This window comes from Neoarius graeffei, chromosome 2 (assembly GCF_027579695.1).
Source record: "Neoarius graeffei isolate fNeoGra1 chromosome 2, fNeoGra1.pri, whole genome shotgun sequence".
NCBI classification, from domain to species: domain Eukaryota; kingdom Metazoa; phylum Chordata; class Actinopteri; order Siluriformes; family Ariidae; genus Neoarius; species Neoarius graeffei.
In genome coordinates, this window is record NC_083570.1 from 105,697,213 (window position 1) to 105,719,346 (window position 22,134).

Here is a 22,134-nt window from a genome sequence, read left to right on the forward strand (position 1 = left end):
TCTTCGTCGCTCTAACTACGTCACCGGGTACAACTGCCATGATTGGCCATGGGCTACGTATACGCCAAATGATAGACATTCGCAACGTCCAATAAACGGCCGTTGACAATCGTAAACCACACCTCCCCTACGAGAAATTCAATAGGCGGATTCCAGACCATATTTCACTTGTGATATGGTCTGGTGTTAACCAGACTACCCCTTTAGCGTTCAGACGTCCCATTTTATATCGGTGCTGCCCCGCAAACTAGCATTTACTCCGGAGTAAATTTCTTAAACCACCTCCCGAGCAGGGTTAGATTTGCACCGGTTTAAGCAGCTTTCAGGGGCTACACCGGTATAACTTTGTACCGTGTGAACGCTCTACCAGGGCAGCCCCGGTGCTACACCGGAGTAAAAGTTGCCGTGTGAACACCCCTATAGACCCTTTTCACTCACGTGACCTTCGTAAACGTGACTGCCATTTTGGACATGAAGAAATAACGGTTTATGGCACAGACCCTTTCGGTTCTCGCTCATCTAGCTGCTACAATGACTGCTTACACGAACAAAAAGAACAGAGCACATTACCCCAATTCTAAGGTCCCTTCACTGGCTTCCAGTAAGCTACAGAATTGACTTTAAAGTATTGCTGCTGGTGTACAAATCTCTAAATGGTACAGGGCCCAATTACCTCTCTGATATGTTGCAGCGGCCTAACCCAATCAGATCTACCAGATCAAAACAGAAAAATTTACTATTAAAACCAGTTGTTAAAACAAAGTGTGGTGAAGCAGCTTTTAGCTACTATGCAGTACAGCTATGGAACCAACTGCCAGAGGACATTAAAAATGCTCCTGCTGTTGGCAGCTTCAAATCTAGGTTAAAGACCAAGCTGTTCTCAGAGGCTTTCTGTTAAATAATTAATATTTTTTACATTTTTTATAATCTTTACTTTCTCTGTATGTTTTAAATTTACTTTAATTTTATTCTATTTTATTCCGCTGGTTTCTTTTTCTTTTTCTCCTTTTTTCTTTTTGGCATTTTATTATTTTATTTCTACTATTGTTTAATTCTTATTTTCTTTTAATTCTTTTAATTCTTTTAATTCTTTTAATTAATTGTTTTAGATTAATAATAAAATTATTTTATGTAATTTTATTTCTCTATTGTTTACTGTTTTTGTTTTTGCTTCTGTAAAGCACATTGAACTGCCATTGTGTATGAAATGTGCTATATAAATAAACTTGCCTTGCCTTGCCTTGCCTTGCCTTGCTTAGACTGCAACAATAATCCCTAACACACATTTAAGTATCCGTCGTAAAGACGTGAAACTCGTCGAGTGACGAGTGTGTTCATTGATAAGCTAACGCAATCTAAAAGTAGACATACCATCACACTGCCCTGGCGCTGTGTACAGTTTACCTTCTATGGTTTGTGCACTCACTATTTGCCATTACTTTCTCCAACCCAGTGTTCGAACTATGCCGATATTTTCGGGGGGTCCCTTTTTTTCCCGGGGGGGTGCTTGCGCTTGTCTCAGAGCGCGGATCTCCAAACACATGAGAAGCCTATCTTACGCACATATCACGCGGACTCCACACACGCATCGCGTCTGAAGTCATAATTCATCAGGGGAAATCGTTTCCTCATTGGCATGTTCAAAAAACAACCTCGCGTCAACAATGATACCACACGCAAGAACAAAAAAAAACAGTCAGGCTACTCAACACATCTGATCCACAGCAGCACCAAAGCATCACTGGAAATCATGTCAACAACCAATCTTCCATTTCAACACGCGTCAACAAACCACAAACATGAACGAATCGGTCAGGCCACCGATTCCAAAACCCACAGCAGACGAATAATTAAATGCATCTTACCTTAAAGCAGAATCGACCACAAAGGAAGTGTGTTGGCACTGTTGGCACACTTCCTTTCTACTAGTTTGTGTCCCCAACCTGGCAGCAGCAGTCGTTGTCATATCGGTTTATTTTATCTTTGATGTAAACACAACACTTCGGATATGCAAATGCTTCCCGTTACACACGACTGCTATGTCAATAAACATCATTTTGCCAATATTTTAGAGACCATCCATCTTCTCCGTCGGTCAGCATCTGTCGGGATCCGATAAAATGATAAATCTTGCCTTGTGTGTTGATGGTTACTACATCCAGGTGCACAACAATATAATGGCATGATGGAAGTCTTGCTGAAAGTAAAAACTTCCTTTGATGGCTATATTCCTTTCGATGCTTCGCCGTCGTTCCTCGTTGTTGGCTGTGGTAGACTACTGGTAGTTCATGTCCAAAATGGCGGCCGCGTTTGTCATGACGTCACGTGGGAAGGGTCTATAGATAGATGATCTTTACAGCTAGTATGGAGACGCACATATACATAAACGCGTGCACACACACTGAGTTTCTATATATAATTGGCTGCTTATCGATTTGTGATTTGTCCATCTGGTGCTGCTCCTCTCACATCAGGCTGCTATGCTGTCGTGCTCCATGCTACACGCAGGCCATCATGGTCTATATAAGGTCCGTTTCCAACGCAGGCTTGTCTGCGAGTATACGTTTCCAAACCAGGTTTAATCCGTGAAACAGTTCAATGAGTGTACCTGCTTGTTTTATCACCTAAAAGTTTGTGTTCTTGACAACAAACACGTTCAGTGTCAGTTTTCTGCTTGGCACACTGTGCACAAGACAGCTGCCAACCCCTTTTTACATCGTATTGCATGACAGGCATTCAGCAGACGCTCTTATCCAGAGCGACGTACAAGAAGTTTCCTGCCTTTACGGCTTTGCGCTTGCAAAGCGCCACTGATTTTTCATCTTGAGAATCATCTGATTCTCTCTCTCTCATGCTTTCTCTCACTTTCTCTCCCTCATGCTCTCGCTTTCTCTCGGTCATGCTTTCTCTGTCTTGCTCATCCTTCCTCTCTCTTGCTTGCTCTCTCACTCACTCTCTCATGCTTTCGCTCTCTCTTGCTCATTCTCTCTCACTCACTCATGCTCTCTTGCTCATGCTTTCTATCTCTCTTGCTCATCCTTTCTCTCTCTCTCACTCTCATACTTTCTCTCGCTTTCTCTGTCATGCTTTCTCTCTCTCTCGCTTATCCTTTTGTCTCTCTCGCTTGCTCTCTCTCACTCACTCATTCTCTCTCTTGCTCTCTCTCACTCATGCACTCTCTCTCATGCTTTCTCTCGCTTTCTCTCGGTCATGCTTTCTCTCTCCCGCTCTCGCTTGCTCTCTCACTCACTCTCTCTTGCTCATTCTCTCTCACTCGCTCATGCTTTCTCTCCCTCATGCTCTCTATCTCTCACTCTCTCTCGCTCATCCTTTCTCTCTCTCTCATACTCTTTCACTTTCTCTCTCGCTTTCTCTCTGTCATGCTTTCTCTTTCTCTCTCTCTCGCTTATCCTTTTGTCTGTCTCTTTTTCTCTCTCTCACTCACTCATTCTCTCTCTCTTCCTCTCTCTCTCACTCATGCTCTCGCTCACTCATTCTCTTTCTCTCTTCCCCTCTCTCTGTCTTGCTCATGCGCTCTCTCTTTCGCTTTCTCTTGTTCATGCGCACTCTCTCTCTCTCTCTCTCTCTCTCTCATGCTGAGAACAACAGAAGGGAGAGGAAAGTCTCACACACCTTGATCTGGCACAGCCATCTGCAGTGTGTTCTCTCTCTCACACACACACACACACACACACACACACACACACACACACACACACACACACACAAATGCAGTCACATTAAACACATTAAAACAGGTTTCACTGTTTCAGCATTTCACATTCTCGCACTGTATCGATGATACCTTGTTGATTGTGTGTGTGTGTCATGCACAGCAGTTTGCTCAACCTGCATGTTCCGTGAACTCACATTACATGCGACATATTACAGCACTGTACGCACACACACACACACACACACACACACACACACACACACACTGTTTTCACAGCCAGTTTGAACTGTAAATAAGTAAACGACACACTCTGTTCAATGCTCATTATCTCTGTCTGTAGTTCAAGGGCATGTGTTTATAAATGACTCATTGTGTGTGTGTGTGTGTTGCAGGTGCGACCCGGGACATCGGTTCAGCTCTGACCAGGATGTGTATGAGACACCGCAGCATCGAGGCCAAACTCAGACAGTTTTCAATGTGAGCTCTGCACAATCTCACACACACACACGTATTATCAGTAGCACTGCTGGACCTGCTCTCCAGATGTTTCCCACTGGACCTTTAGAAAAGAAACTAAATCGTACTTTTTAGCTTTGGTGTATGTGTGCGTGTGGGATGGGGTGGGTATTGAGTGAGTGTGTTTGTTTCTTGTGAAGAGTGTATTCATGTGCCAAGTGTGTGTGTTGTGTTCAGGGTGTTTGTGGACTCACTGATTAACCCACTACAAGAGCAGATGGAGGAGTGGAAGAGAGTCGCCAACACTATGGATAAGGACCATGCCAAAGGTACGGCACACACACACACACACAGGCCTCATAGCTGCAGGCGTTTCTTTGCAGTCTGTTTGCCTGCACTGCACAGCCACTGATTATTCACTCATCACAAATTCATCTCATCACTTTAAAGCCTTTTTTTTTGGTTTTTTCTTCTCGTGCTGACTTTGAGACAACTCTTCAAAGTATCTCAGAACTGCCGTCTGTCCTCTCTTTTCTCTCTCCATCTGGACAGAATACAAACGAGCACGGCAAGAGATCAAGAAGAAATCTTCAGACACACTAAAACTGCAAAAGAAGGCAAAGAAAGGTCAGTCCTTCCCACGCCTGACCGATGTTCACGCGTAAACACACACACACACACACCAGGTTGGAAATGAAATTTTTATCCACCTGCCACTGTGGCTGATGGATTCCAAAATCTCCCAGACGCTCAGTGGTTTTTACCAGCCACTTTCTTGCTATAAGTGAAAGTGTGGAAAATAATACAGAAAGAGCGACAATATTCAGGCATGAGTATTCATGCTCATTAACTTATTTCAGAAGTTAAATATTTAATCTCGAAGAAAGTACTGAAATGTGCGCTCTCTCTCTCTCTCTCTCTCTCTCTCTCTCTCTCATCCACACGTGCGTGCGCACACAACTGTGAACTGATGTTAGTTGTATTTGATGAGTTGAGCAGATCTCATCTCATTATCTCTAGCCGCTTTATCCTTCTACAGGGTCGCAGGCAAGCTGGAGCCTATCCCAGCTGACTACGGGCGAAAGGCGGGGTACACCCTGGACAAGTCGCCAGGTCATCACAGGGCTGACACATAGACACAGACAACCATTCACACTCACATTCACACCTACGGTCAATTTAGAGTCACCAGTTAACCTAACCTGCATGTCTTTGGACTGTGGGGGAAACCGGAGCACCCGGAGGAAACCCACGCGGACACGGGGAGAACATGCAAACTCCACACAGAAAGGCCCTCGCCGGCCACGGGGCTCGAACCCGGACCTTCTTGCTGTGAGGCGACAGCGCTAACCACTACACCACCGTGCCGCCGGTGCTCAATAAATAAATGCTAAATAAAGACAGTCTATTCTAAGATGTTAAGACCTAAATAAACAAGCTATAAATAAGATAAAATAAATAAACAAATGTGCAAATTAGTAGTCTGGCTAACGCAACTTCAAAGCTCTGCGAGCATTTGGTCTGGCAAAGATATTAAGCCCAACCGTTTCCCAGAGCCCGTGGTTGACCCGCCTCCCTGAAATGCCTCAGTTTGCTACTGGTCGAAGCCAGAAAAGGCTGTGACGAAGCTTAAACCAATCACATCACTCTTTCCTCTGACGTATGCGACGCGACGGAAACTGCTTGAGTAACAGGAAGTAGGAGCTGAAGAGGAAGAGGACGATAATAGCGCGATCAAAGGCGAGATGACCACAACGATGGGATTCTCGCTGAGCCCCATTGATTTGGCTGCCAGCGAGGCTAACTGGTAGATTAAACTCTTACCGAAGCCGGTCGGGAGCAAGGCGAAAACGCCCTTCCTTTCAATAAATACCTCCAGGGCTGCTCTTTGCTCCGTTTTCAATGAGAACTTCCCGTTGAATGCTTTCAATACAGCATCTACCGCTGTGTCAAAGGCTTGCCGCTGCTCCATGTTCGTAATGTTTCTAGTGAATGAAGCGCTTCCGGCATAGATTCTGTAAATAATCTATGGCTTCCGGTCGCAGTTCTACTATGTCACTGCCTTGAACACGCCTCTACCCAGGGTCGTTGGAGATGCTCAAAGTTGATTGGTTCCCGATTTTTCCGGAGCTTGGAAGAGCTGGAGATAGCTTGCCTTGCCAGACTAAGTTCGCAACAGCCCCTCGTGTTGCGTCACACTTAGGATGGGCGGGCCCAGGCTAGCAAATTAGGTAAACAACTGGGGTTTCTGTAGCATGAGGGTTTGGGCTTGATGGACCGCAGCTATCGACTAAGTCAGGAATGGGCAAAATTCCCAGTGCTAAGCTAATAGAGACATACCTGGGGGGGGTTGAATACCTATGCACACTCCAGATTTCTGTTTGTTCATTTTATTGTTTGTGTCACAATAAAACAACAATTTGCACCTTTAAAGTTGTAGGCATGTTGTGTAAATCAAATGGTGCTAACCCTCCAAAAATCCATTTTAATTCCAGCTTGTAATGCGACAAAACAGGACAAACAGCACGGGGGATGAATACTTTTGCAAGACACTGTATATACCGTAGTTGGTATATAGGGCGGGGGATATAGATGACTCTGTCGTCTTGTTTTTACATGATCTACATGGTGCTGGGTAAATTAACACAGAGAGAGAGAGAGTGGCATGATTTAAAACAGATTTCAGAGCACGCAGCCAAACACACGACACACGCTTTCTGCAGATGATGTAAAAAAGATTTTGCAGCGCGAGGTCTCATGTCTGATCCAGTTTCTGTCGGTGAGCCTCTGTTCCAGCGGATGAAACACACTTGTGTGTCTTTTTAGCATCATTGTGGCATTTATATGCTACATACGGAAGCTGCGAGAGGCCCTTCATATAATCTTTTTTTTATTCACCTTGTTATCCCGAGATAACGACATAATTAATTCAGGATCTAAAGAAAACAACAACTAATTCGAGATCTCGAGAAAACAAAACCGTTATTCCGTGATCTCGAAAAAAAAACCCAATTATTTCATGATCTTGAGAAAACAGCTGAGATTTCTCGCAGAGCTGCGCCCCCTGTGGGTCAGACAACGAAGACTTAGAAATTGGCAGACATGTAACAGAGCAGAAATGGCTTTTTACGATGCCTTGAGCGAGAGGGGGGCCAGTCTTCTGCGGAGGTGCCGCAGACTAATTTTGAAATTATCGCTTATTAAAAGACTTAATGCAATCTCTCCCTGTGTCAACCCCTGATCAAAATATTGCCTTATTAGGTGATCTATTATTCCAGACATTCTAATGACCAAAGTTGCGTCTATACAGAATGAGAAATAGCCCCAAAATCAGCATATCACAAGTCTCTTGGCGCACCTGAATGAACCATGTCTCAGCTGTTTACTCGAGATCATGAAATAACGGTTTTGTTTTCTCGAGATCTCGGAATAACGGTTTTGCTTTCTCGAGATCTCGAATTAGTTGTGTTGTTTTCTCGAGATCCTGAATTAATTATGTCGTTATCTCGGAATAACGGTTTTGTTTTCTCAAGATCTCGAATTAGTTGTGTTGTTTTCTCGAGATCTCGAATTAGTTGTGTTGTTTTCTCGAGATCTCGAATTAGTTGTGGTGTTTTCTCGGCATCCTGAATTAATTATGTCGTTATCTCGGAATAACGGTTTTGTTTTCTCGAGATCTCGAAATAACGGTTTTGTTTTTTCGAGATCTCGAATTAGTTGTGTTGTTTTCTCAAGATCTCGAATTAGTTGTGTTGTTTTCTCGGCATCCTGAATTATGTCGTTAACTCGGAATAACGGTTTTGTTTTCTCGAGATCTCGAATTAGTTGTGTTGTTTTCTCGAGATCTCAAATAGTTGTGTTTGTTTTCTCGGCATCCTGAATTAATTATGTCGTTATCTCGGAATAACGGTTTTGTTTTTTCGAGATCTCGAATTAGTAGTGTTGTTTTCTCGAGATCTCGAATTAGTTGTGTTGTTTTCTCGGCATCCTGAATTAATTATGTCGTTATCTCGGAATAACGGTTTTGTTTTCTCGAGATCTCGAATTAGTTGTGTTGTTTTCTTGAGATCTCGAATTAGTTGTGTTGTTTTCTCAGCATCCTGAATTAATTATGTTGTTATCTCGGAATAACAGTTTTGTTTTCTCGAGATCTTGAATTAGTTGTGTTGTTTTCTCGAGATCCTGAATTAATTATGCCGTTATCTCGGAATATCGGCTTTGTTTTCTCGAGATCTTGAATTAGTTGTGGTGTTTTCTCGAGATCCTGAATTAATTATATGGTTAGCTGGGAATAACGGTTTTGTTTTCTCGAGATCTCGAATTAGTTGTGGTGTTTTCTCGAGATCCTGAATTAATTATGTCGTTATCTTGAAATAACGGTTTTGTTTTCTCGAGATCTCGAATTATTTGTGGTGTTTTCTCGAGATCTCGAATTAGTTGTGTTGTTTTCTCGGCATCCTGAATTGTCGTTATCTCGGAATAACGGTTTTGTTTTCTCGAGATCTCGAATTAGTTGTGTTGTTTTCTCGGCATCCTGAATTATGTCGTTATCTCGGAATAACGGTTTTGTTTTCTCGAGATCTCAAATTAGTTGTGTTGTTTTCTCGGCATCCTGAATTGTCGTTATCTCGGAATAATGGTTTTGTTTTCTCGAGATCTCGAATTAGTTGTGTTGTTTTCTCGGCATCCTGAATTAATTATGTCGTTATCTTGAAATAACGGTTTTGTTTTCTCGAGATCTCGAATTATTTGTGGTGTTTTCTCGAGATCTCGAATTAGTTGTGTTGTTTTCTCGGCATCCTGAATTGTCGTTATCTCGGAATAATGGTTTTGTTTTCTCGAGATCTCGAATTAGTTGTGTTGTTTTCTCGAGATCTCAAATTAGTTGTGTTTGTTTTCTCGGCATCCTGAATTAATTATGTCGTTATCTCGGAATAACGGTTTTGTTTTCTCGAGATCTCGAAATAACGGTTTTGTTTTTTCGAGATCTCGAATTAGTTGTGTTGTTTTCTCAAGATCTCGAATTAGTTGTGTTGTTTTCTCGGCATCCTGAATTATGTCGTTATCTCGGAATAACGGTTTTGTTTTCTCGAGATCTCGAATTAGTTGTGTTGTTTTCTCGAGATCTCAAATAGTTGTGTTTGTTTTCTCGGCATCCTGAATTAATTATGTCGTTATCTCGGAATAACGGTTTTGTTTTTTCGAGATCTCGAATTAGTAGTGTTGTTTTCTCGAGATCTCGAATTAGTTGTGTTGTTTTCTCGGCATCCTGAATTGTCGTTATCTCGGAATAACGGTTTTGTTTTCTCGAGATCTCGAATTAGTTGTGTTTTCTCGAGATCTCGAATTAGTTGTGTTGTTTTCTCGGCATCCTGAATTAATTATGTTGTTATCTCGGAATAACAGTTTTGTTTTCTCGAGATCTTGAATTAGTTGTGTTGTTTTCTCGAGATCCTGAATTAATTATGCCGTTATCTCGGAATATCGGCTTTGTTTTCTCGAGATCTCGAATTAGTTGTGGTGTTTTCTTGAGATCCTGAATTAATTATATCGTTATCTCGGAATAACGGTTTTGTTTTCTCGAGATCTCGAATTAGTTGTGTTGTTTTCTCGAGATCTCGAAATAACGATTTTGTTTTCTCGAGATCTTGGAATAACAGTTTTGTTTTCTCGAGATCTCGAATTAGTTGTGTTTTCTCGGCATCCTGAATTAATTATGTCGTTATCTCGGAATAACGGTTTTGTTTTCTCGAGATCTCGAAATAACGGTTTTGTTTTTTCGAGATCTCGAATTAGTTGTGTTGTTTTCTCAAGATCTCGAATTAGTTGTGTTGTTTTCTCGGCATCCTGAATTATGTCGTTATCTCGGAATAACGGTTTTGTTTTCTCGAGATCTCGAATTAGTTGTGTTTGTTTTCTCGGCATCCTGAATTAATTATGTCGTTATCTCGGAATAACGGTTTTGTTTTCTCGAGATCTCGAAATAACGGTTTTGTTTTTTCGAGATCTCGAATTAGTTGTGTTGTTTTCTCGAGATCTCGAATTAGTTGTGTTGTTTTCTCGGCATCCTGAATTAATTATGTCGTTATCTCGGAATAACGGTTTTGTTTTCTTGAGATCTCGAATTAGTTGTGTTGTTTTCTCAGCATCCTGAATTAATTATGTTGTTATCTCGGAATAACAGTTTTGTTTTCTCGAGATCTTGAATTAGTTGTGTTGTTTTCTCGAGATCTCGAATTAGTTGTGTTGTTTTCTCGAGATCTCAAATTAGTTGTGTTTGTTTTCTCGGCATCCTGAATTAATTATGTCGTTATCTCGGAATAACGGTTTTGTTTTCTCGAGATCTTGAATTAGTTGTGTTGTTTTCTCGAGATCCTGAATTAATTATGTCGTTATCTCGGAATAACGGTTTTGTTTTCTCGAGATCTCGAATTAGTTGTGTTGTTTTCTCGAGATCTCAAATAGTTGTTTGTTTTCTCGGCATCCTGAATTAATTATGTCGTTATCTCGGAATAACGGTTTTGTTTTCTCGAGATCTCGAAATAACGGTTTTGTTTTTTCGAGATCTCGAATTAGTTGTGTTGTTTTCTCAAGATCTCGAATTAGTTGTGTTGTTTTCTCGGCATCCTGAATTATGTCGTTATCTCGGAATAACGGTTTTGTTTTCTCGAGATCTCGAATTAGTTGTGTTGTTTTCTCGAGATCTCAAATAGTTGTGTTTGTTTTCTCGGCATCCTGAATTAATTATGTCGTTATCTCGGAATAACGGTTTTGTTTTCTCGAGATCTCGAATTAGTTGTGTTGTTTTCTTGAGATCTCGAATTAGTTGTGTTGTTTTCTCAGCATCCTGAATTAATTATGTTGTTATCTCGGAATAACAGTTTTGTTTTCTCGAGATCTTGAATTAGTTGTGTTGTTTTCTCGAGATCCTGAATTAATTATGCCGTTATCTCGGAATATCGGCTTTGTTTTCTCGAGATCTCGAATTAGTTGTGTTGTTTTCTCGAGATCCTGAATTAATTATATGGTTAGCTCGGAATAACGGTTTTGTTTTCTCGAGATCTCGAATTAGTTGTGGTGTTTTCTCGAGATCCTGAATTAATTATGTCGTTATCTTGAAATAACGGTTTTGTTTTCTCGAGATCTCGAATTATTTGTGGTGTTTTCTCGAGATCTCGAATTAGTTGTGTTGTTTTCTCGGCATCCTGAATTGTCGTTATCTCGGAATAACGGTTTTGTTTTCTCGAGATCTCGAATTAGTTGTGTTGTTTTCTCGAGATCTCAAATTAGTTGTGTTTGTTTTCTCGGCATCCTGAATTAATTATGTCGTTATCTCGGAATAACGGTTTTGTTTTCTCGAGATCTCGAATTAGTTGTGTTTTCTCGAGATCTCGAATTAGTTGTGTTGTTTTCTCGGCATCCTGAATTAATTATGTTGTTATCTCGGAATAACAGTTTTGTTTTCTCGAGATCTTGAATTAGTTGTGTTGTTTTCTCGAGATCCTGAATTAATTATGCCGTTATCTCGGAATATCGGCTTTGTTTTCTCGAGATCTCGAATTAGTTGTGGTGTTTTCTCGAGATCCTGAATTAATTATATCGTTATCTCGGAATAACGGTTTTGTTTTCTCGAGATCTCGAATTAGTTGTGTTGTTTTCTCGAGATCTCGAAATAACGATTTTGTTTTCTCGAGATCTTGGAATAACAGTTTTGTTTTCTCGAGATCTCGAATTAGTTGTGTTTTCTCGGCATCCTGAATTAATTATGTCGTTATCTCGGAATAACGGTTTTGTTTTCTCGAGATCTCGAAATAACGGTTTTGTTTTTTCGAGATCTCGAATTAGTTGTGTTGTTTTCTCAAGATCTCGAATTAGTTGTGTTGTTTTCTCGGCATCCTGAATTATGTCGTTATCTCGGAATAACGGTTTTGTTTTCTCGAGATCTCGAATTAGTTGTGTTGTTTTCTCGAGATCTCAAATTAGTTGTGTTTGTTTTCTCGGCATCCTGAATTAATTATGTCGTTATCTCGGAATAACGGTTTTGTTTTCTCGAGATCTCGAAATAACGGTTTTGTTTTTTCGAGATCTCGAATTAGTTGTGTTGTTTTCTCGAGATCTCGAATTAGTTGTGTTGTTTTCTCGGCATCCTGAATTAATTATGTCGTTATCTCGGAATAACGGTTTTGTTTTCTCGAGATCTCGAATTAGTTGTGTTGTTTTCTTGAGATCTCGAATTAGTTGTGTTGTTTTCTCAGCATCCTGAATTAATTATGTTGTTATCTCGGAATAACAGTTTTGTTTTCTCGAGATCTTGAATTAGTTGTGTTGTTTTCTCGAGATCCCGAATTAATTATGCCGTTATCTCGGAATATCGGCTTTGTTTTCTCGAGATCTCGAATTAGTTGTGTTGTTTTCTCGAGATCCTGAATTAATTATATAGTTAGCTCGGAATAACGGTTTTGTTTTCTCGAGATCTCGAATTAGTTGTGGTGTTTTCTCGAGATCCTGAATTAGTTGTGTTGTTATCTTGAAATAACGGTTTTGTTTTCTCGAGATCTCGAATTATTTGTGGTGTTTTCTCGAGATCTCGAATTAGTTGTGTTGTTTTCTCGGCATCCTGAATTGTCGTTATCTCGGAATAACGGTTTTGTTTTCTCGAGATCTCGAATTAGTTGTGTTGTTTTCTCGAGATCTCAAATTAGTTGTGTTTGTTTTCTCGGCATCCTGAATTAATTATGTCGTTATCTCTTAATAACGGTTTTGTTTTCTCGAGATCTTGAATTAGTTGTGTTGTTTTCTCGAGATCCTGAATTAATTATGCCGTTATCTCGGAATATCGGCTTTGTTTTCTCGAGATCTCGAATTAGTTGTGGTGTTTTCTCGAGATCCTGAATTAATTATATCGTTATCTCGGAATAACGGTTTTGTTTTCTCAAGATCTCGAATTAGTTGTGTTGTTTTCTCGATATCTCGAAATAACGATTTTGTTTTCTCGAGATCTTGGAATAACAGTTTTGTTTTCTCGAGATCTCGAATTAGTTGTGTTTTCTCGGCATCCTGAATTAATTATGTCGTTATCTCGGAATAACAGTTTTGTTTTCTCGAGATCTCGAATTAGTTGTGTTTTCTCGGCATCCTGAATTAATTATGTCGTTATCTCGGAATAACGGTTTTGTTTTCTCGAGATCTCGAATTAGTTGTGTTTTCTCGGCATCCTGAATTAATTATGTCGTTATCTCGGAATAACGGTTTTGTTTTCTCGAGATCTCGAATTAGTTCTGTTGTTTTCTCGAGATCCTGAATTAATTATGCCGTTATCTCGGGATAACGGTTTTGTTTTCTCGAGATCTCAAATTAGTTGTGTTGTTTTCTCGAGATCCTGAATTAATTATGTCGTTATCTCGGAATAATGGTTTTGTTTTCTCGAGATCTCGAATTAGTTGTGTTGTTTTCTCGAGATCCTGAATTAATTATGCCATTATCTCGGGATAACGGTTTTGTTTTCTCGAGATCTCGAATTAGTTGTGTTGTTTTCTCGAGATCCTGAATTAATTATGTCATTATCTCGGAATAATGGTTTTGTTTTCTCGAGATGTCGAATTAGTTGTGTTTTCTCGGCATCCTGAATTAATTATGTCGTTATCTCGGAATAACGGTTTTGTTTTCTCGAGATCTCGAATTAGTTGTGTTGTTTTCTCGAGATCCTGAATTAATTATGACGTTATCTCGGGATAACAAGGTGAATAAAAAAAGGATTATATGAAGGGCCTCTCGCGGCTACTGTAGCTACACAATGAAGCAGACTTATTTAAAAACTGATAACTTCAATAAAAATACGTGTAAAACTATGATGTAAACAGAGAATTTTTGTTTACATTCACAGCATGAGTCTGTCCCCCTGATCATGTCCAACTGGTTTTCTTTAAATTAATTTATAATTCAGGTTTTCGTGAATTAATCAGGATGTAACTTTATTTCCTCCAGAAGCTTTGAATTTGGGTGAGTCTAACTCTTAAAACTGCAGATCAGGTAATTGGTTAGAACACCACACACCATACTGGGGCTTTGGATAGTTTTTTTTTTTTTACTGTGACAGTTAAAATGTGAGTTTTATTGAAAAATTATAAATCATTAAAGCAGAATGATCATAACTCTACCTGCTTTTTGATAAACTTTGTTAATCGCGTTCCTTTCGTTGAACTAGTAAATACATGCAGTACCGTCCGGTGGATTGACGCACCTTAGCTTTCTGTTCCCGGTTGTAAGTAAATAGATTATTTTCTATCTTCGGTGTGTTTTTATTTGTAGGCCATTTATACATTTGTTCATGAAGAAAAAAAAAAGATTCATGAGAAATGACTAAGAATCACAGTTTTTCACTCACCTGGTGTTTCTACAGCAGCGTTAAAGTGCATAAATTCAGGAGCAAGATCAATGTAATTCTCCTATTTTATATTAAACTTTGGTCAAATATCTGTAACATTCTGCGTTCTCTGCAATTTTTTTTACCTTGCGCAAGACCAGAAAAATTCAGTTGAAATCAAGCCATTTGAGGCGAATTGGTCCGCCTCTGAAAAAAATTGGCATTTGGATTTCCCAGCAAACATTGATTTTCGTGACGTCGCGTGCAGGACGCCTCCTTCTGAACCCTACGTCAGCGCTGGTTTGTTTATGAGAAAACGACCTGGTGGTTTTCTGCAAATTTCTTCAACGTTATCGCGTAATTATTAAAATGGTTAACAGATGTATCGTAGGAGGGTGTAGCAACACCAATCTTGATGGGATTAGTACTCATCGTTTCCCAAAAGACCGGACAATGAGAGAGAAATGGGAGCGCTTGGTCTACACAGGCTGTGCACTGAAACCGTGCAAAGCTCGCGCAGCCTGCTGGGGCTTCCACAGGTAACGTCACGAATCTGGCTCCAGACTCCCTTGGGATTTTTCCAGACGCGTTTTGTTATTTTATTTTTTTTCTGCTGGCCTTGGGCAAAATTACTCTTCTGGATGAGTGTGTAAAGGGACATACTTTCATATAAAAAAAAAAACGAAATTGGTCCAGAATATGTACTTTAATGTGCTGATCTCTGTAGGAAGACGTGTTCTGTACTGTATGGTACCGTAGTCAATAAATACCAAAACTATGAACAGTTCTTTTAACATTTTTATAATCAGTTGATACTCGGGGTGGCACGGTGGTGTAGTGGTTAGTGCTGTCGTCTCACAGCAAGAAGGTCCGGGTTCGAGGCCCGTGGCCGGCGAGGGCCTTTCTGTGCGGAGTTTGCGTGTTCTCCCTGTGTCTGCGTGGGTTTCCTCCGGGTGCTCCGGTTTCCCCCACAGTCCAAAGACATGCAGGTTAGGTTAACTGGTGACTCTAAATTGACCGTAGGTGTGAATGGTTATGTGTCAGCCCCATGTCAGAGATGGTTGGGAGACGGATGTAAGTGCAGAAGGTGTGTTTATTAATCCAAGCGAAGACAGGTCAACAATCCAGAACGGCAGGCAAAATTGTAAAGCGGTGAAACCTGCAATAGGTCAAGCGAGACACAAACAGGCTATAAAAGACGAGAAACAGGAAATCAGGAAACCAATCAAGGAAATAAGGCTCGGTAATGTGTCAGCAATGCGACTCAATACTTCGCAAAGGAAATGTGTTTTCGCAGTTTTTATATCGGCACGCTGATTGCACCTTAATCCTGTGTAGGTGCGAATAATTTACAGCACGTGAGAGTCCGCTTGGCGTGCGCGCTGTCCGGAGCGCGCTCGAGAGTCTGTCTGATGCACGTGCCAAGGCGTGCAGGTGTGACATTCTTGCACGAAATTAGTATAAAAATTAAATTAATACCTTTTGGCAAATTATTATGGCATGTTACAAAAAAAAAAAAGAAAAGAAAAAATCCGAGTCCTCGTCTCCAATTTACGAGTCCGAATGCAGTTAATGCACGAGTCCAAGTCCGAGTCATCAGTGCTCAAGTCCAAGTCAGACTCGAGTACTACAAGCCTGGTATGAGCAAATAGCTACATTTCATCACAAAAACTCAGAACGCGGCATTATCGTCATCCTACACTGGAGTGTTTCAGATTCGCCTTTATTTATTTCCAGCATCATTCTGGAAATTAATTATTCACGTGTAACATGACAGCGATATTATCTGTAAAACTAAACTAAGTCCTGTCCTGTCGTACATACATTTAGACCCGAGTGTTAGAAATAGCATACGGTCTGTTCAATAGTCAACAAGGCTAACCGGATGCTTGGCTTTCTAAAAAGATCCTGTCCCTTGCTGACGGAAATTCAAGCGAGGAGGACTTTATATTTGTCGCTCGTCAAGTCACAGCTCTGTTACGCGTCCGAAGTATGGTCCCCTGCTAGCGTCAACCTTAGGCCCTGTTTACATTATTTCGAATCAGCGGATCATCAGATTAACGTTTTTAAAATTCGCGTACACACGCAAAATTTCTGTGCCCGCAACAAAACCGTTCCCCGTGCACACAGCAACGCCAATACACGGATACGCTAATCACATGACTAATTAGACGGCACGTCACATGATCCCAGTGCATATCGGGCATGCGCAAGTCACTCACCACTTGCAAGTGGAAGGATGTCGTTGCAAAAAATGAAGTATGCCAGTCTGTTATCGGCGGTACTGGTACTACAATGACGCCTTTTTTACACCGTGTATGGCCTTCGTGTTTATGCTAGAAGGATCTAACAGTGTTCGGTACACTCTTCACCTCGCAGAACGGCCGTTTTTTGCGATTACAACAAGACTATTTAGTGCTACGGTAACCAACACACTTCCTGTATTGCTCATTCACTTAATGACTTCCTCAACACACTTCCTGTATTGCTTATTCACATGACCAACATGGCATGACCAACGCCAGCGAATCAGGAAGGTGGATGTCACAGTGACGTTGTCCAATGACGACGTCAGCTAGAGCTCAGCACTGCGTATCCTCGTTCCTCAATGTTTACACAGCACCGGATCAGATACGTTCTGGGTTGAATACGTGGGCCCTGGCGGATTCAAACTGTTCCGCCTGTGGAGTCGTTTCCCGGCGTTTTAATGTGCACGGACAGTGCATCCGCAACGAAAACGATACGGATACGGTCTAATGTAAACACCACCTTAGAAGCCTGTTAGAGAGAGTCCAACGACGTGCAACGCGCTGGGTACTACAACAGCGTATTGGGGATGCTACTTACTCAGACAGAAGCCTGCACTTGCTTCCTCTGACTTATGATAGGGAGATTAGAGACTTAGGGTGTATTCAGACCAGGATAGTTCGATAGTTCACTTGCTTTGGTCCGAACCAAATGTTTTTTTTTATTTTTTCATTTTGGTGCGGTTCACTTTCACACTGTACATTTTAGTAAGCGGACCAAAATCTGTCATTGCTGGGACAGAAGGCCATGGCAGTGTATGTTCATGTAGGAAGTGACAGATGAATTAACCAATCAGATTTTGATTTATAGTGGGAGGGACCAAAAATTTAATCACCCTCAGCCTTCTTGAAGGCCAACGTGAGCTTAACTGTGAGTTGGTGCCATCAGTGCAGCAGTGAAGTCACCTTCCAGCCGGTGTGGCGTTCATCAGTAGTGTTAGCAAATGCTAATAAAGTGGTCAAGCCAGTGCTATCGAGAGCAAGTAGCACACGCTAACGACCGAGAAACTAAGGGTGTATTCAGACCAGGATAGTTCGATAGTTCACTTGCTTTGGTCCGAACCAAATGTTTTTTTTATTTTTTCATTTTGGTGCGGTTCGCTTTCACGCTGTACATTTTAGTAAGCGGACCAAAATCTGTCAACAAAGCCACGCGCCCTGAGGTCGTTCAGCTATTGGTCAGAGACGACACGCGCACAAAGCGTTAAGTTCAAAAGTAGTCATGGAGGCTTTCCGTGCTGTTATTCTTTTTAATGTCATCAAAGCTATATGTTTTTTCCAGTTTTTACTGTTTTCACAATTGTGCGATTACTATGCTGTTGTACAAGTAATTTATCAACGACTATGACAAAGGGCAAGGCGGCTAGCGCTGATGAGCGCACATCATGTTGTGGCTCTTCACGCAATAGATGAATTTCTTTTTTGCGTCGCTAGTACCGCTACTTTTTGAAAGAATGTCCCTGATTTTAATGTAGGTCTGACGGAGTTTCTTCACTTTTAGCCGACGTTGTTCTGGGGAGCGCGTGAACCCCTTCTCCTTCATTTTCTCACTGAATACAGCAAACACGTCGGCATTTTTGCGTGTTCTCTCCAAAAGCTCAGATATGTGGACATCTGCCCAGATATCCACAAGGGGACGCGTTTCTTCCTCGGCCCACGTTTGCCCCCTACTCATTTTTTGTACTCTGTAGTCTAGCCTACCACTGGTCTGAATGACTGAACGACTGTTGTAAGGTTCCCTTGACAACCGAAACAGTGTTTGCACTTTGCGGTGGAGTGTCAAGACTCTGTTTCCCATAATGCTCGACAAACGACGGAAGCTCCCGAGGTACAAAAAAGCAAAATTGTCGGATTAGGTCCGGTCTGCTTTCACACCTCCAAAAGGTCCGCACCAGGGTTCCTTTGGTCTGGACCGAGTCCGACCTTGCAGCTCGGTCTCGGTCCGCTTGTTTGGTCCGGACCAGAGTTCGGTGGTTTGTATTCAGACCAACCCAAAAGGTCCGGACCAAGGGATATTTGGTTCGTTTGGTCCGGACCAAACAACGTAGGTGTGAATACGCCATTAGTCTTTGTATATAAATGCATTAAAGGCCAAACAGATTTGAACATAAACCTCCACGTGTCTTTTGTAACTCATGACCGGTCTAGGGCCCAAAACCCGAAATTAATTTTAAAACCTACTCACTGCAGAACTTCAACTTATCAGGCCTCATTCTTCAGTAGGATTGTTAAACCACGGAACTACGTATGTAAATATTTTTCCCCAGATAAATTCCGTAGCCTCCCTGTTTTCAAATCATCCCTGTTCGAGCTGTACTTTGAATTACTGACCTCCACCTATAATATGGACTTTTCATGTACTTGGTCTGTGTACCGTGACTGTGGTTGCCACAGATCAATTTAGTCTAATTTTAATCGTATGATTTTTCTCTTTTATACCTTCGGGGAAACGCCTTGCATAGGTCGGCCGTTCGCGTTCTCCCCTTTGGGCTGACTTACTTTATTATGTTTTTTTTTTTATGTTTATTTCTTTGTTTTTATGTTTATTTTGTAACAGTCCAATAAAGTTGGCAAAAAGAAAAAAAAGAAATCTGTTTGCACATTTCATGTACACGTTCACAAATAGTTTCTCTCAGTAATCAGTGTGTGAAACCCTGTCTGAGAGGGGAATTTTAAGCAAGAAGCAAGATTCTCATCTTTCATTTTCTTAAACAATGATCCCGGCTCTGATCTCAAACTTAACACCTAAATTGCATGTTTGTATCGTGGAGTTGGAACGCAGCCGCATTCCAGTGTAGTATATCACATCGTTTATTCTCCAGATCGGGGACGTGTGTGTGTGTGTGTGTGTTGCATAAACAGGAGGCTTCTCTTTTAGCACAACCACCCACATAAGTAACACCATGTGCCTGAGAACACAATCAGGTGTGACCTTAGTGACACAAACGATCTAGTTTGGCTGCATCTGTTCGGAGATCTGAATTTAAAAAAAAAACAGAAAGGGTGCCCCCCCCCCTTTTTTTAAACCACACGTACACACACACACACGTACACGTACACACACACACGTGTACACACACACACACACACTGTAAATGTGATATGTAGTGTTCTAGAGCAGCGTAACAAAAGCATGAGGTAAAAACACGCCAGGATGTGCTGTTCTATGGAAATAGTCCATAACCCTGTCCAAAGTGGATTCTTTTACTCTAAACGCATGTCCCGAAGTGTTTTATTCCTCTTCCAGCAACACAAATTGCTAATGATTTTTACACAGTAATTAAAGAATGCTGCATCATTCGTTTCATCCATCAATTCAGTGAAACCCTGTTTAACAAAACAGATTAGTCGCTATATAGGTTGATTAAATAGCACCAGACAATGTTCTGTTTTGGAATTTTTATAATTATAAAAATTATCTATCTATCTGTCTTTATTTCTGTCTGTCTCTCTTTCTGCCTTTCTCTCGCTGTCTATCTTTCTCTCTTTCTTTCTGCCTTTCTCTATCTATCGGTCTTTCTTTCTTTCTATCTTTCTTTCTGTTTGTCTCTCTCTTTCTGCCTTTCTCTTGCTGTCTATCTTTGTCTGTCTGCCTTTCTCTCTTTATTTCTGCCTTTATCTATCTGTCTGTCTGTCTGTCTGTATCTATCTGTCTGTCTGTCTGTCTGTATCTGTCTGTCTGTCTCTGTGTCTTTCTTTCTGCCTCTATCTGTCTATCTGTCTGTCTGTCTCTTTCTTTCTGCCTTTCTCTTGCTGTCTATCTTTGTCTGTCAGCCTTTCTCTCTTTATTTCTGCCTTTATCTATCTATCTATCTATCTATCTATCTATCTATCTATCTATCTATCTATCTATCTATCTATCTATCTCTTTCTTTCTGCCTTTCTCTTGCTGTCTATCTTTCTGTCTACCTTTCTCTCTTTATTTCTGCCTTTCTCTATCTATCTATCTATCTATCTATCTATCTATCTATCTATCTATCTATCTATCTATCTATCTATCTATCTCTTTCTGCCTTTCTCTCTCTCCATCTATCTATCTTTCTTTCTGCCTTTCTCTCTCTCCATCTATCTATCTTTCTTTCTGCCTGTCTGTCTTTCTCTTTATTTCTTCTTTCTCTCCCCTTTGGAGCGGGGGATATACTGGTTTACCTCTGTCCGTCCGTCCGTATCTCTTTGCAATTTTACACTGTCGAACTCCTTTCTGATATTGCTCCACTATTTGTCGGCGCAGAATTAGGGGGATTGGTGATCCTCTTCCCATCTTTACTTCTGAGAGCCGCTGCCACTCCAAGATGCTCTTTTTATACCCAGTCATGTTAATGACCTATTGCCAATTGACCTAATGAGTTGCAATTTGGTCCTCCAGCTGTTCCTTTTTTTTTTTTTTTTTAACTTTTCCAGCCTCTTATTGCCCCTGTCCCAACTTTTTTGGAATCGGGGTTGTATTACAGTAGTCTAAACAACTGATTGTATGTGTGTGTTGCAGGGCGTGGGGATCTCCAGCCGCAAGTGGACAGCGCTCTTCAGGGGGTGAGCGATAAGTACGCATCGCTGCAGGAGACGGAAAGACAGGCCGTGAGGAAAGCTCTGATTGAGGAAAGAGCACGATTCTGCACCTTCGTCTCCATGCTCAGACCTGCCATCGTGAGTCATCTCCACCTCTAACCATGATCTCTCGGCCACGCCTCTTTTTTAATATCCTGTATTTCTAACTCTGCTCGTTAATATTCCCACTCCATCCTAAAGTGACGTACGTACTTCACAAACTTGTGTGATTTGTACTGTTCAGGGATGGGAATTTTCCGCGGATCCGCGGAATTCCGCGGATTTTATCAACCCAGGGGTCATTTTTGTGAATCGTCTAAATCCGAGGAGAAAATATTTAGGGGGGGTTCGGTATGTGTTGACCCGGTCAACCATCGGGAACAAGGCTCTGTTTACATCGGCAGTTCAGAACGTACACTGTATTTGATTGGCCGTTGAGAGAGAAATATCGCGATTTGACCAATGGTAAACGAGCATAGATAGGAAAGGCCAAAATGTCACATGTAAGCTTCGTTCTGATTGGTTCTTCGCATTTCGCTTTCTTACTCATTCAACATGGTACTCCACGAGGCCGGAGATTGAGGATGTAACAGCGAATAAGAGCTTCAAAATGGTGAAAATTATCACAAAAGAAAACGAATCGCTTATTCAGGTGATAGATAAAGACGTGAAGAATAAATTCCGTTGGGACTGGTTAGAGAGAACTGTAACTTTGAAGATAAAAATCGGCAAAACCACTGAAGACGTAGTTGAGAAATTGTCCGATTTCATTGGAAAATGTGACGCTC

At 41.2% G+C, this 22,134-nt stretch overlaps 1 protein-coding gene across 2 annotated transcripts in view; it reads left to right on the forward strand.

The window, feature by feature from the left end:
• LOC132882088 (protein MTSS 1-like) overlaps positions 1-22,134 on the forward strand; it is a 115,221-nt gene that overhangs the window by 52,681 nt on the left and 40,406 nt on the right. For both annotated transcript variants that reach the window (XM_060915320.1, XM_060915321.1), the window contains exons 4-7: positions 4,069-4,153; positions 4,370-4,461; positions 4,685-4,759; positions 21,288-21,445. In XM_060915320.1, the coding sequence (XP_060771303.1) occupies positions 4,069-4,153; positions 4,370-4,461; positions 4,685-4,759; positions 21,288-21,445 (410 nt within the window). The remainder of the gene's footprint in view (positions 1-4,068; positions 4,154-4,369; positions 4,462-4,684; positions 4,760-21,287; positions 21,446-22,134) is intronic.